Source organism: Schistocerca americana, chromosome 3 (assembly GCF_021461395.2).
Source record: "Schistocerca americana isolate TAMUIC-IGC-003095 chromosome 3, iqSchAmer2.1, whole genome shotgun sequence".
NCBI lineage: Eukaryota > Metazoa > Arthropoda > Insecta > Orthoptera > Acrididae > Schistocerca > Schistocerca americana.
The window spans coordinates 470,560,623-470,576,945 of NC_060121.1; the positions used below are offsets into that span (position 1 = coordinate 470,560,623).

At 42.1% G+C, this 16,323-nt stretch overlaps 1 protein-coding gene across 1 annotated transcript; it reads right to left on the bottom strand.

Moving 5' to 3' along the window:
• Positions 1 to 269: 269 nt before the first annotated feature.
• LOC124606158 (E3 ubiquitin-protein ligase BRE1A-like) lies at positions 270 to 13,199 on the bottom strand. The gene is made up of 4 exons (XM_047138123.1): positions 12,994 to 13,199; positions 12,083 to 12,909; positions 11,134 to 11,506; positions 270 to 297 (listed from the first exon to the last, which is right to left on the bottom strand). The coding sequence occupies exons 1-4, from the start codon at positions 13,197 to 13,199 to the stop codon at positions 270 to 272; spliced, it is 1,434 nt and encodes a 477-aa protein (XP_046994079.1).
• Positions 13,200 to 16,323: the final 3,124 nt, after the last annotated feature.

The window sequence follows — 16,323 nt, forward strand, 5'->3', positions numbered from 1 at the left end:
GACATTTTTAGTAAGAACATATATATACAGCATACGTTAAAAATGTATGGGCTATGTATGTCTCATTGTTCCTTAGAGTACCCTGAAAAAATTTGATGCAAGCTGGTGAAGTGCTTCAGAGATTTTTGGTGACAACTTTTTCTCTTTGTATATTACACAAACATTTGTATATTATATGCATTAAAACAGATATTCTATATTTGTCTGGTTGTTCCTTAGAGTACTGTGTAAAAGTTTGAGGTAAATCAGTTGAGAACTTTTTGAGATGTTCAGAAAAATAGGGTATCATATGAAAGTCTGAAATAAATTAGGCAAGAGCTTTAAGAGTTTGGTAATAATATTTCCCCTTTATATATTACATATGTGTTTACTTATTAAAAGTATATAGTCCTTCTGAATGCTCATTAGAGTATGATAGTGTCATGTAACTATTTGAAGTAAACTGTTTTTTTTTGCTACCTCTTATATACAGGGTTATTACAAATGATTGAAGCGATTTCACAGCTCTACAATAACTTTATTATTTGAGATATTTTCACAATGCTTTGCACACACATACAAAAACTCAAAAAGTTTTTTTAGGCATTCACAAATGTTCGATATGTGCCCCTTTAGTGATTCGGCAGACATCAAGCCAATAATCAAGTTCCTCCCACACTCGGCGCAGCATGTCCCCATCAATGTATTCTAAAGCATCGTTGATGCGAGCTCGCAGTTCTGGCACGTTTCTTGGTAGAGGAGGTTTAAACACTGAATCTTTCACATAACCCACAGAAAGAAATCGCATGGGGTTAAGTCGGGAGAGCGTGGAGGCCATGACATGAATTGCTGATCATGATCTCCACCACGACCGATCCATCGGTTTTCCAATCTCCTCTTTAAGAAATGCCGAACATCATGATGGAAGTGCGGTGGAGCACCATCCTGTTGAAAGATGAAGTAGGCGCTGTCGGTCTCCAGTTGTGGCATGAGCCAGTTTTCCAGCATGTCCAGATACACGTGTCCTGTAATGTTTTTTTCGCAGAAGAAAAAGGGGCCGTAAACTTTAAACCGTGAGATTGCACAAATCACGTTAACTTTTGGTGAATTGCGAATTTGCTGCACGAATGCGTGAGGATTCTCTACCGCCCATATTCGCACATCGTGTGTGTTCACTTCACCATTAAGAAAAAATGTTGCTTCATCACTGAAAACAAGTTTCGCACTGAACGCATCCTCTTCCATGAGCTGTTGCAACCTCGCCGAAAATTCAAAGCGTTTGACTTTGTCATCGGGTGCCAGGGCTTGTAGCAATCGTAAACGGTAAGGCTTCTGCTTTAGCCTTTTCCGTAAGATTTTCCAAACCGTCGGCTGTGGTACGTTTAGCTCCCTGCTTGCTTTACTCGCCGACTTCCGCGGGCTACGCGTGAAACTTGCCCGCACGCGTTCAACCGTTTGTTCGCTCACTGCAGGCCGACCCGTTGATTTCCCCTTACAGAGGCATCCAGAAGCTTTAAACTGCGCATATCATCACCGAATGGAGTTAGCAGTTGGTGGATCTTTGTTGAACTTCGTCCTGAAGTGTCGTTGCACTGTTATGACCGACTGTTGTGAGTGCATTTCAAGCACGACATACGCTTTCTCGGCTCCTGTCGTCATTTTGTCTCACTGCGCTCTCGAGCGCTCTGGCGGCAGAAACCTGAAGTGCGGCTTCAGCCGAACAAAACTTTATGAGTTTTTCTACGTATCTGTAGTGTGTCGTGACCATATGTCAATGAATGGAGCTACAGTGAATTTATGAAATCGCTTCAATCATTTGTAATAGCCCTGTATAATGATACTAAACTGTTGTATGGAGGGCTGTGAGTTATAAACTCACCTGGACTGTATAATTTTAATTTCTATATTCGATTCGAGTACATTCTAGAAGTATCCACAAATGTCAAGGATCATTGTACTGGAATGGTCTGTAGCTGTATATATACTGTATGTGTTCTGGCCGGAGGCAGTTTGCTCCGCACTCTTATATGTGCAAGAGCTGAATAAACCTTCGTTCAGTGAAGTTAGTGTTTGTCATTCATCGAACTACACCATCTTCTACGTGACATTATTCTGGTGGAGACACTGGGAATTGGAACTTGTAATATCACACATTATTGACGGCACAGTGGCTCTCATCAGGCCACGATAGAGCCGACGTTTACGTGGCGAGAGACCCGAGTTCGAGCCATATTCAATAGATCGCAATCTATCGGAGACAGAGGAAGAAGAGGACGTTACGATGACAGTAACTGTGTGCCACCACATGAGACATCTTCCAGGGTTCTCCGGTGACGATGATCAAGATCCAAACAAGTGGTTGAAGGTATACGAGTATGAGCATATAGCCAAATTTAACAAATGGGATGACACCATGTGTTTGACTAACGTATTTTTCTACTTGGAGGGCACCGCCAAGCAATGGTATGAGAACAACAAGGATAAGTTCACAAGCGGGGAAGTATTCCAGGTGGAACTGCGCAAGTATTTCGGGGACAAAAACGACAGAAGTGCAAGGCTGGAGATAAATTGAAGTGCAGGGCACAGCGTCCAGGAGAAACTACAGCAACCCACATTCAAGAAGACTTGGAGCTGTGTAAAATAATGGAGAAGGAGGAAGATAAGGTTGCACATCTTATGAAGGGTGTTGCTGAGGACATGTATCAAGCCCTACTCCTGAAGGAGGTTTCGACAGCAGACGACTTCATAAAATGGTGCCAGTATATCGAGACAATGCATCAAAAAAGAATTACACACAAGAATTTTGAACGGCTTCCAAACGTCGTATCGATGTCTGTGATGGAGGAAGCAAGTGATTTCTCAAGTGTTCTTCGTCAGATAGTGAGAGAGGAAGTTCAGAAGGCACTTGGATTGCACGGAGAGCAGAAAACCGAGATGCTTCAAGAGGTCATAAGGGAGGAAGTGGAACAGACATTGAACCCATTCTCTCACCCTTCATTTCCCTTTAAAACGGTGAAAAAGTCGAGACCCAGGCAGAGCTACGTTCCAACAATGCTGCATGAGGAACCTGTTTGGGCACCAAGGAAGACTGACGTCTGGAGGACCCAGGGTAACCAACCAGTATGTTTCCACTGTGGACGACTGGGACATGTGGTGCGCTATTGTCGAGAAAGGCGGCGTATATTTGATGATGCCTGCGGCAGAAGACAGCAGACTGATCTTAGCCGATGCCAACTCTGGCACGATGATGATGAACAATATGTAGGTGCAGGACAACGTAGGTCACCATCGCCGCAAGCTAGCCGCTGGAAAGGACACTCCCCAATACGTCGATCAAGGTGTCCATTGCCGTTTAGAAGCTCCAGCCGATCACCTAGCTCCCGCAACCTGGAAAACTAAAGGGTGCGACTTTCCTTGGGGGTGAAGCTGCAGAAGAGCAAAATCCTCCATCGTCGATCACTACAAAAATGATAGGAAACTATGTCGATATCCTCCTGGATGGCTGACCGGCCCAAGCTCTTGTGGACTCTGGAGCAACATATTCAGTCATTTCGGAGAAGTACTGTCGCCAGTTGCAGAAAACCATATTTATCGACAACAAAACATTTCTGCAGAAGGTTGCTAATGGGAAATATGTAAAACCTGCAGGAAGATGTACCATTCATGTGGGTATAAGTGGCCATACACAGCCCTTAGAATTCATTGTTTTACAAGAGTCATGATGTCATTCTCAGATGGGACTTTTTGGAAGCTTCTCAGGCAACTATAGATTGTGGTCGCTCGAGGATTATGCTAGATGAGATACTGTGGACAGGAAGATGCGCATCTGAGTGTGCGGAGACTATGTGTGCTGGATGAAGTGATCATTCCTGGAGTCAGCACTAGAAAGGTAACTTACAAGTGTCATGCCATGCATCAACCCCTGGATCTTGTAGTGGAATGAAAGAGAAGCATACCACTGAAGAATAGCTTGATCATACCAGCCTCTGTCATCTCGTTTAAGAATGGATTCGGTGAATTGTGGATAGTTAACTGTCGCTGAGAACTGCAGATCCTTCCAAGACACATGTGCATTGCAAACACTGAGCCGTTAATTGAAGAACAGCTGAGCATCACAGAAACCTCCCATGCCGAGTCTGTAGGCGAAATTAGTGCTAACACTACGAGACAATATTTCTAGCTCAACTATCACCAGATCTCACTAACGAACAACAGAAGAAGCTACTTGCCATTCTTCAAGAGTTCTCTGAATGCTTCAATCCACCGGTCAAAAGCAGGTCAGACAAATCGATGGTGAAGCACCGGATTAGCACTGGAGACCATCAGCCAATAAGCCAGAGAACATACCGTGTGTCAGCAATTGAACGTCGAATAATTCGCGACGAGGTAGAGAAAATGATGCAGAATGACATCCAGAATGAGATTTTCACTCTGCAGCAGAGTGTGCGCTGGTATGAAACTTCCTGGCAGATTAAAACTGTGTGCCGGACCGAGACTCGAACTCGGAAACTTTGCATTTTGTGGGCAAGTGCTCTACCAACTGAGCTACCCAAACACGACTCACGCCCGTCCTCACAGCCTCTCTCTGCAAGGTTTGCGAGATAGCTTCTGTAAAGTTTGGAAGATAGAAGACGAGGTACTAGCAGAAGTAAAGCTGTGAGGATGGGGCGCGAGTCGTGCTTGGGTAGCTCAGTTGGTAGAGCACTTGCCCACAAAAGGCAAAGTTTCCGAGTTCGAGTCTCGGTCCGGCACACAGTTTTAATCTGCCAGGAAGTTTCATATCAGCGCACACTCCGCTGCAGAGTGAAAATCTCATTCTGGAAACATCCCCGTGGCTAAGCCATGTCTCCACAATATCCTTTCTTTCAGGAGTGCTAGTTCTGCAAGGTTCGCAGGAGAGCTTCTGTAAAGTTTGGAAGATAAGAGACGAGGTACTGGCAGAAGTAAACCTGTGAGGACGGGCCGCGAGTGGTGCTTGGGTAGCTCAGTTGGTAGGGCACTTGCCCGCGAAAGGCAAAGGTCCCGAGTTCGAGTCTCGGTCCGGCACACAGTTTTAATCTGCCAGGAAGTTTCAAGACTGACATCATTCAGCCTTCGCAGAGCCCATGGTCGTCACCAGTGGTCCTCGTCAGGAAGAAGAATGGTAGTTGGCGCTTTTGTGTTGATTATAGGAAGATTGATAAGATAACTAAAAAGGACATTTACCCTCTTCCACGAACTGACGATATACTAGATGGTCTGAAGGGGGCTAACTTTTTCTCAACCATGGATATGTACTCGGGATACTGGCAAATCGAAGTAGATGAGACTGATGGTGAGAAAACTGCATTCATCATCTTTGAGCGTCTGTATGAGTTTAAGGTAATGCCATTTGGTTTGTGTAATCCACCAGTTACTTTTGAACGGATGATGGATAATCTTCTAAGGCACCTGAAGTGGACGATGTGTCTTTGTCATTTAGATGACATTATATTGTTCTCCGAGACATTTGATGAACATATAAAAAGACTGAGGGCCGCTCTGAAGCGTCTCCAACAAGGTGAACTGAAACTTAATCCAAGAAAGTGTCTCTTTGGAGCAAAAGATATCAAAATACTTGGACACCATATGTCAAACGAAGGTATGAGGTCAGACCCAGAAAAGGTGAGATCTATAACGGAACTTCCTATTCCTAAAAGTATTAGAGATGTGAGAAGCTTCTTCGGATTATGTTCTTATTACCATCATTTTATCAAAGACTTTTGTATCAAAGCCAGGCCACTCCAAGAGTGGTTAAAAGCTGATGCTAAATTTATCTGGCGTGGTGCTCAACAAGATTCTTTCGATGTGCTGCGAAAAGCTCTGATGACTGACCCTCTACTTGGTCTGTATGATGAGAGAGAACCTGCAGAACTACACACAGATGCCAATGGGTATGGGCTCGGTGCTGTTCAGGTGCAAATTTCGTATGGAAAAGAGAAGGATATAGCTTATGCTTCTAGGACACTTACAAAAGCCGAAAGAAATTACTCAACTACAGAAAGAGAATGTCTTGCTGTGATCTGGGTCATGTGCAAGTTTCGACAGTATCTCTAAGGAAGGCCATTCACAGTTGTTACAGACCATCATTCACTTTGTTGGTTGACAGGTCTGAAGGATCCAACAGGACGACTCGCCAGGTGGGCACTACGTCTTAAAGAGTATGACATTACCATAGTGTACATAAGTGGAAGAAAACACCAAGATGCCAACTGTCTCTGAAGAATCCCTCCATCAAGACTTTCATGAAGGTAGTGACTGCCTCGCTATATCTGCTGAACAGAAGAAGGACGCCAAGATATCTCAAATTATGCTTGCATTAAATCGATCAGAGGATGTGAAAGGACAATTTAAGGTAATTTTACTGGATTACTTTGCAAGAAAAACTTTGATCCATTTGGAAAGAGGTGGCTACCAGTAATTCCTAACAAATGCACTTAGATATTCTACAGAAATTCCATGACACACTTTAGGCCGGACATCTAGGATTTACTAAGACATACGATAGAATACGCAAGAGATTTTTCTGGCCACGTTTATTTAGGAGTGTCTGTCACTATGTGTTGAACTGTCGAGAGTGCCAGAGGAGAAATGCAATTCCTTAGAAACCATCTGGCCGACTCATACTAATTCCACCAGCCGAAACGCCTTTCCAGCATGTTGGGATTGACCTTCTCGGACGATTTCCAACGTCTGCTAGTCGCAATAGATGGATTATTGTTTGCACTGATTACCTGACACGCTATACCATTACAAAAGCCGTGAAAACAGCCGACGCATCCGAGGTAGCCACATTCATCGTGGAAGACACTGTATTAAAACGCGGTGCCCCAAGGTCGTTAATTACGGAACGAGGGAAAGTTTTTCAACCGAATCTTGTGACAGAGATAAACCATCGGGGTAACTTACTCATCACATGACGACTGCCTACCATCCGCAAACTAATGGGCCTACTGAACGCATTAATAAGACCTTGGGCGACATGCTATCAATGTTCGTCAATGTTGAGCAGAGCATTTGGAATGAGATGTCTCGCGTCCGTCGGCCGTCGTAATTTAATATATATATTATTATTGTTATTATTATTTTTTGATTGTTGCCGACTTATGTGGTGGGTCTTAATAAAAATGATACTTAAGTTGAACAATGTAATAAACTTTTCATATTAATTTCCTCGGCTAGTCAGTTCACTTTAAAGCAAAAGATATTTAGTTATTAATTAAAATTGCGGTACACACACGCGCGAGAGTATTTTTCTTACCTCCGTTAACCATTGTATTGTAGTCAGAGTCCTGGCTCTGGGTCTCGGCTATGGTACTGAAAATAAGAATCTTAAAGCTAAGTATTTTCTGCAACGTCGGGCGGCTGTGGAGAAAAATTAATATTATGCTAATAGCGGGCGAGTTTTCCGCTTCCGCTAATTTTTCATAAGTTAATATCGCCACGTAATGGCGTCGTTGGCTGCATCGGCCGCTGCGATTGTTGAGCTGTGAATTACTTGAATGCAGGTTAATTCAAGGAAGGCGGACATGAAATCGGGATCACCTCTTACAAATTAAAAGTGCACAATAATATTAAATCAGTATATTATATGCTTAACTCATACAAATATGCTTACATTTGTCAGCACTCGCACGATGTCCCTCTATGCACATTCAAGACAAAAGAGGAAGTTCAGACGACTAAAAAATTAACAAAAGAGCGTATCTTGTCGTCTCTTTAGATCATTCTGTCATAAATTATTTCTTTGCAATCTAAACCTACACAGAGATACTACTATTCTACGGCTACATGATAAAAATTTGGCACTGGGGACGCTATATTGCCCCCCGAAATGTTAATGTCATAAAAAATGTTCGTGTTTTTTGACATAAATATTTCCACTTTCATGTCCACAGTGTCCACACGCAGAATTTTCTTTCACAGTCTATATATGTCACATCGTATATTTAAATCGTTAAATTACTGAGGTGTGTTGCGCACAAAGTGTAATACAGATGAAGTTATCTACATAACAATATAATATACAATTGGTTACGTATACAGTCATGTACAAAAGGACATAGAATACAAATAGTTTTATTTTGGCTGCTTCTTCTTAGGGTTGCAACTTTTGCAGTGTTCAAAGGTATACAACCACGAGTTAGTCCATAAACTTGAAGTCCCAGGGGTGTCAACTGTTCGCTCCCCATTTGGCGCGGCCGTAGGGAAACCTGGGGAAAACCTCGGCGGAGCGACAGACTAACTGCTTTGGTCACTTTCACTTAATTGTTTCTGGAATGTCATTGGAGTACAGGATGTGCATACAAATATTTTTGTTGCACTATGCAAAAAATGAGGTCATTATAACAATTGATTGCGGTATCGTTGATGATCTACGCCGCGACGTTTAGCTCGCGACGGCGTCGGTTGGTGTGTTCGGTGCTCGGCGTTCGCGGCGGCTGCGGAGAGGTCAACGCCCGCTCGACGCCAGCGTGTCTCTCGCCGTCGCGGAACGTCAGAATCAGCTGATCGGCTGCACGGTTGGCGATGCGCTTCTGTCTCGGCCAGGCGTGGCGGAGTGGGATGATATTCGCCCACCGCTCTTGTTGGCAGGAGTCAGTTCTGCTACGCATCTCCGACGTAGTACATGAAACATACACACAACCAACGTAATATTTGTTTCCCGCTGCAGATGGTTACGCTAGTGGGAAAGAAGAATTTATTAGTGCGGCAGTTGTTGTTAAGTTTTCGCCAGTTTCCGAGTGTCAAGCTAGCATTGTCTTGCAGAATACATGACATGGACCTTCTCCCGTGAATGAAGTTTTGATGCGCCACTGTTTCCATTACACGTCAGTTTTTGTCTTGATAAAATTATTTATGTTTTCGCCGCACTCGCAGGCACTGGTGAGTGTCCCAATACGAGCTTAGCACAAACATTCGCCGTTCCTGCGGTCGCTGTTTTGCAACAGTCCACGCATCGCTTTCCAATCTCGCATTGTTGTACTCACTGAAATTACAGTCTGTCCTAAAAATATTGACTGTGGGTTCACTTCACGTTAACAGTTCACATTTATAAGCAAATTCACAGTTTTTCGTGCGTAATATTGGCGTTTGGCGTCTTTACCGCTGTTGAACGTTCAATACTAGCACTTCACTGTCCATATCACAGTTTCACCTTCACAGTTTTTCACACTGTTTAAAGTAACTGTTTCGATTAGTTCACAAACACTAATGTATTTCATTCAGTCTGAACTGGATTTTGGCCTGTGCTGGATTTTACCAGTCTCTCGCACTAATTATCTCTTTTCATTTTCCACTTAGAGTCGTACTTGCCTTCAGATTTTTTTACTATACAATTGTATTTCCGTCTCATCTGAGGTAAGTCCCCATGTCATGTCTGCCCACTCATTGCGTACTTGCCCTCCAGAGCCAGGCTCGACTTTACAAAACTTTGCCTCTCGCATTATCGTACACATTTCATAATCTAGGCCTAGCGTGCAAGTTCCTAGATTAATGTTAGATTTGTGACTTTTGTTTACACTACAAATTCGTGCAAATCTCTGCCTTAGCAGATGGCAACATATTTTAACAGTGCTTAACGGTAGTCGCGTTTACTGATTTGCTTTGTACCTTGACCACAACACATGAGGTACCTTGCGTGGCGTACACCCTGCACTCATGTTGTTTAGTAAATTATGATTGAGCATATTTCAAGATCGATATAGACATAAATACATGAAACGACTTATACACTATAATTTTGAATTTCATAAGTTGCATTACTACTACAGTTCAAAAATATTCATGACACACTAATGAAAAATTCTTTCATCGTTACATGCTGTTGACTTTTTTTTTAAACATATTTTTTAAAGCATTTTTAAACATGACATTTGTAAAATATTCTTAAACCTACGTTCATTTTTTTTCAAAATGCAATTGCTTAAAAATACTATTATTCCTTAACATCTACAAAATTGAATCGCACTAATCTTGTGTGCATCATTGTTTTTAAATGTTACACTAAAATCTGGACATTTACACACAGAAAAAATACACTATAAACTTAACCTACCACACATATGTAAACGTTGCTCTACTGAGCGAACTTCTTTAAGTCTTTGTATGTATTTTCTCTTATTTCCTTCGTAACTGCCTCCTTCTTTGACCACGGGATGTTGTAGTTTGCGTGACAGAAAGTATCGTGAGGTACCACTTCGATGTTATAGGTGTAGCCCTCGATAACACCAGGTTTTTCCGTAAACACATTCTCATAATCTGTAAGTAGCTGAGTCAATTCGTTTTGTTGTGCTTCAGTCAAATGTTCTGACTCCCTAACTTTCATGGCTATCAGTTTCCTTTTTTCCTCTTTATCTTCAGTAATAAATTCTTTATAATATGCTTGTCTTGTACTTAAGTCAGAATATAAATTCATTACCTGTATTCCTTCGAATCTCGACTGAAAGTTCCGGCAATATTTACCGTGCACTTCCCGTGTCCTCAACAATGGCAAAATTACCTGTCTACCCTCATTCATAAGGCTTATTTCCCCGCACAAGAGGTCGATTTTTGCGTCCCTCTGGCGTAAAAATTCCATCCCCAGGATGCAAGCAACACCTAATCCCTTAACTACTAGGAACGAGCTTTTCATTGCTTCATTTCCTACCGTAAACTTGACTTGCACCTGGTGCTTTATGATATGAGATTGTGCACCTATTGCACCTGTAACACGACAATTCTTCACTGGCGATACTGGTATTCTATTATTTTGACTCAAGTACTTGTAAAAATTTGCGCTCATGACATTGGTTGACGCACCGGTATCGACTGTTATCTGTATTGGTGCTCCGTACATATCTGCTTGCAATATAGCCTGCACAACACTTTTGTCGGTTCGGTTACACTTCTGCGGTATGTCTACAAGTTCCTTTTCTATTTTTGTTCCTTCATTGTATCTCAGCATACAAAGTTTATGGCTGTCATCCGTGAATGTGCCCTCACTACACCATCCTGCAGCCAACAACGGAGAGCGTATTGTGGCTGTCTTTAGTTTAACGGATGAGCATTAGTGGGTTGACAGTTGTCTGTCACTTCCCTAACCTCACATTGTGGTTCTGGTTGTTGTTGTTGCTACTGTTGGGTTGGCCGCCCTGCCTCCCCGATGGTGTATTTTGATATTGTGTATGGCTCTGGTTTTGCGGTGGTCGGTTGTAACTCCCTGACATATTCTGTGACGGACCTGGGTTGGCGTTCCATTGTGGCGCTGTGTTTTGTTGCCACTGTGGTGTCGGTTCGTTACGACCACGCCACTGGTTTCGGTTGTTCCGCCATTGCGGATTCCCGTTACCATTATATCCATTACTCATGCGTCCATCATGATGTGTCTTTCGATTTTGACGATTATAACCGTTGCCGTTATAACCATTGCCATTGTTTGTGCCTCGATTCTGTTGCCGGTGCTCTTGCCTATTCCCGTTACCATTTGGTACCAAGTTACTACCGTTACTGTGGTTGCTATTGTAATCGGCTTTTTATTGATTACAGCCAGCATGGTTCCACTTGTTTTCGGTTTTCATATCTTCGATCAATAAGTCAACAGAATCCACTATTTCCATGAATTGTTCTATATCGTATTCCGGCACATTGATGAAATATCTTTTAATTTCACTGGGCAACTTCATTTTTATCAATCTGATTATGTCACGATCGGACATTGGCTCGTCCCAGTACCTGGTTTTGTTTATATACTTTTCGAAATATTTGCGTAACGTTCCCATCTTAGGATTGTACATTTCTGGACTGTACAACTCCTTTCGTAGTCTTTCTTGGACGCTATCGGACCAGAATTTTTGCAAGAATGCACCTTCAAACTGTTGCATCGTTAGACATTTTTCGGACACGTCGGTGGCCCACAGTGCCGCGTCACCTTGAATAAAGGAGACCACGAACTGTATTCTTTGTCTTTCCGTCCATGTCCTGGGAAACACATTCCTGAAGCTCTTAATAAATACAACAGGGTGGACATTTCGTTTTTCGCTATTGAAAGGTTGGAATGTCCTGTGTTTTATTACATTGTCCTCATTTCTGCATATCTGATTGCTACATTCTGGGACATTCATTACTTCGTGATGTGCGCTGCACGGTATCGCATGTTGTTCGTGCTCATAATTCACATTAGGTTGCGGTTGCGCACTCGCACCCTGCCTACCGTCAGCGTTATTACAGTAATCAGTACGCGGAATCGGATTCATGATCTGTCCGCCACTGTTTACATTGCTTTCCAACGCAGACAGTCTCCGCGCGACCTCCTGTTGCCAATTTGGCAACTCCGCAGTCACACGGGACTTAATCTGTGTTAATTCGGCATGTAGTGCGGCAGCGCTAGCGTCAATATTTACACTCGCGGCCGCAGTCGCTTGTTCTACAGCTGTTTTTACATCGCTTTCAATCTTTGCAGATATCTCGCGATCCTTTACTTCTAGCCATTCATTTAATTCATTTTCTACTTTTTGAGCTTGCACTTCCAAATATGCGTCAATACTTTTCCGTGCATCTATCTCCACATTATCCACGCGGTTGGTTAAAGTCTGGACATTATCTTCAAGCCTAGCCTGCGACATCTGTGATTTTTGCATTTCGCTGGCTAAGCTTTGCACAAGATCGGGTATTTCTTTGCACGCGTCCCGCATCTCGGCAAGTTCGCTTTGGATACTGTCTAGTTTTGCTTCACTGCGCTGCTCTTGCTCAATGAGCTTTTGCGTTAATTTTTTCTCCTGCTCATGCAGCATCTGAGCCAGTTTTTCGTCTCTTTGTTTTTCCCTCTGTTCTGACATTCTTTCTTTTTCCCTTTCTTTCTGTTCTCTTTGTTGCTCTTGCTCATGGAGCATCTGAGCCAGTTTCTGATCTCTTTCCCTATCTCTTTCTTCTAACCTGCGCAGAAATTCTGCAAATGGGTCTGCAATCGGTGAGCATACTGGTGCCCCGCTTAATCTAGCACTCGATTGGCCCCCCTGCCCAGGCAGTGTAGTTGTTACTCTATTCCCAATCTGCTGTGGAGCGTCATTCACCGTCCACAGATCCTCGCCCCCCGCTCCGGAAATTATGTTATCCGAGGCGGTGGCTTGGGATTCTTTTACGTATTGCAAATTATCCTCACTTTCCATATTAACAGAATTTTGTTCTTCTGGTACGGATGCTTTAGGTTGTCCTATCTTACCCATACTAAATTCACTTTAAGCCACTGACAAATCTTTAACACTGATACACACACGAATAATTATACCCTCCAAAAATAAACATATAAATAAACAAAACGAATAATTATCCCCTCCAAAAATAAACACATAAATATACAAAACACCGAAGGTATCTCATGTGCACATGGTTTCGATATTCCGCACAGAGCTACACAGGATGCTTGCATAATAGGCCTTACCTTACTTATTTTTCTTTCTCGAAATCCTTTTTCTTTTCTACACTTTTTCTTCTCCAGATCTCCTCAAGGTGTGGTTTTGTTGTTGTACATGTAAAAGAATTCATATAAGCATTAATATTTTACAACAATTAGACACATACATAATTACATTCACTACAATAGAATCATATTAATCGGGCCCCAAAGTTGCGGCGCCAATCTCGCGTCCGTCGGCCGTCGTAATTTAATATATATATTATTATTGTTATTATTATTTTTTGATTGTTGCCGACTTACGTGGTGGGCCTTAATAAAAATGATACTTAAGTTGAACAATGTAATAAACTTTTCATATTAATTTCCTCGGCTAGTCAGTTCACTTTAAAGCAAAAGATCTTTAGTTAATAATTAAAATTGCGGCCCACACACGCGCGAGAGTATTTTTCTTACCTCCGTTAACCATTGTATTGTAGTCAGAGTCCTGGCTCTGGGTCTCGGCTATGGTACTGAAAATAAGAATCTTAAAGCTAAGTATTTTCTGCAACGTCGGGCGGCTGTGGAGAAAAATTAATATTATGCTAATAGCGGGCGAGTTTTCCGCTTCCGCTAATTTTTCATAAGTTAATATCGCCACGTAATGGCGTCGTTGGCTGCATCGGCCGCTGCGATTGTTGAGCTGTGAATTACTTGAATGCAGGTTAATTCAAGGAAGGCGGACATGAAATCGGGATCACCTCTTACAAAATAAAAGTGCACAATAATATTAAATCAGTATATTATATGCTTAACTCATACAAATATGCTTACATTTGTCAGCACTCGCACGATGTCCCTCTATGCACATTCAAGACAAAAGAGGAAGTGCAGACGACTAAAAAATTAACAAAAGAGCGTATCTTGTCGTCTCTTTAGATCATTCTGTCATAAATTATTTCTTTGCAATCCAAACCTACACAGAGAAACTACTATTCTACGGCTACATGATAAAAATTTGGCACTGGGGACGCTATAGATGCTACGTTTCGTGACGTTTGCCTACAACACCGCCAAACAAGACAACACAGGATTTACACCATTTTTCCTGGTGCACGGGCGTGAGGCAACTACGGCGATGGACACTGTGTTTCCGTTACATCCTGATGACGTGGACGACGACTACATTGGCCAGGTGTTAACCAGAGCTGAGGAAGCTCGGTAGTTAATTCGACTCCGCATGCTGCAGGCTCAAGAAAACGATCGCCGAAGGTATGACACGAGCCTCTGCCCTGTTGTCTACCAGCCTGGTGACCTCGTCTGGATCTTCACTTCTGTTCGGAAGGTTGGTCTCTCTGAGAAGCTCCTCAGGCGCTACTTTGGACCTTATAAGGTTGAAGAATTCGACCCCGACACAAGGCGACGAAAGATCAGAGATACGGTCCACGTCCTTCGAATGAAGTCCTATAAGGATCCTGCAACCCAGCGTAAATTCGAAGCTCCAGCGACAGGCAACGAGCGGAAAGGTGACGAAGAGCGCAGCGTCAAAAGAAGTTCTAAGAAGATTACTGCCAGGGCGAGAATCAGTCATCGGGAGTCGGAGTATGCAGGACCGATAACTCGTTCCAGGACTAGGACGACGTAACACCGAGATGCTGTTCGCTTAAGTAGGGAGCAATGCCGCGTATAAGCTGCATAGCTCCGTGGTGTGGTGGTTATGATACTAAACTGTTGCATGGAGGGTCGTTAGTTCAAAACTCATGGGGCCCGTGTGATTTTAATTTCTATATTCGGTTCGAGTACATTCTATAAGTATCCACAACTCAAGAATCATTGTACTGGAATGTTCTGTAGCTGTGTCTGTATACGTATGTGTTTTGGCTGGAAGGAGTTCGCTCTGTGCACTTGTACGTGCAAGTGCCGAATAAACCGTTGTTAAGTGAAGTACGTGTTCGTCATTCATCGAATTACACCTTCTTCTACGTGAAAATGTATGTATGTACTCATGTACCATATATATTAAAATACGTGGCACATGCCTGTCTAAATGTTTATTAGAGTACTAAGTAAAGAACTTTTCGAGATTTTTGCCATACATAATAATATAGAACATAAATTAAACACGTATATCCTGTGTCCTTCTGAAGGTTTATTAATCACACAAAAACTTGAAGTAAGTTGTTGAAGATCTTTGTGAGAGTTTCTCTGACAATGTTTCTCATTTTTGTAGGCCCTCAAACACACAATACATATTAAAAATGTGTAGCCTATGTCCATCTACCAACGATTCATATGTTTATTAGAGCATTGTGTCAAAATCTGAAGTAAATGAGTCTAGAACTTTTTGAAATTATTTGGCAACAGCCTTAAACTATAATTTGTCTTCATTTATAAGTACAGACGTTGTATACATATTTGTAGCCTATGTCTGTCTGAAGATTTATTATAGTATCGTGTAATAATCTGAAGTAAATTGATCAAGAACGTTATGAGACTTTAGCTAAAAACCTCTTGCCTATATGTATATTAGAGTGTTGTGTGCAAATAAAGAGTAAATTGGTCAAGAACTTTTCTAGATTTTTGGTAACAATGATGAACTATGACTTGGCTGTATATAGCAGCATAGATAATCCTGTGTTACAGCAACATTGTCCATCAAGTTACAATGAAACTGAAACAAATTACGCTATGTTACAACTAAAGTAATAACAAAATGCAGCATATTACTTGTTACTTGTCTGTATATAATAGCATCGATAACCCGGTGTTACAGGAAGATTGTCCATCTTGTTACAGTGAAAAAACAAATTAACCTATTTTGCAGCTAAAGTTATAACAAAGTGCAGCGTGTTACAGTAAAACTGTAGCAAAATGCACAATATTAGAAAAAATTATAAGAAACTGCCCATATTGTGCCAAAAATTGTGGCAAAACACCTGAAGTTATAATAAATTTGT

What these genes read in the sequence shown, in the direction of transcription:
- LOC124606158 (XM_047138123.1), bottom strand. Translation starts at nt 13,199, where the DNA reads ATGGGTAAGATAGGACAACCTAAAGCATCCGTACCAGAAGAACAAAAT. An exon ending in GTAACAACTACACTGCCTGG is followed by an intron (nt 12,910 to 12,993) that starts GCAGGGGGGCCA and finishes ATTTCTGCGCAG; the next exon opens with GTTAGAAGAAAGAGATAGGG. An exon ending in CAAAATACACCATCGGGGAG is followed by an intron (nt 298 to 11,133) that starts GCAGGGCGGCCA and finishes AATTTATTTCAG; the next exon opens with ACTTTCATATGATACCCTAT.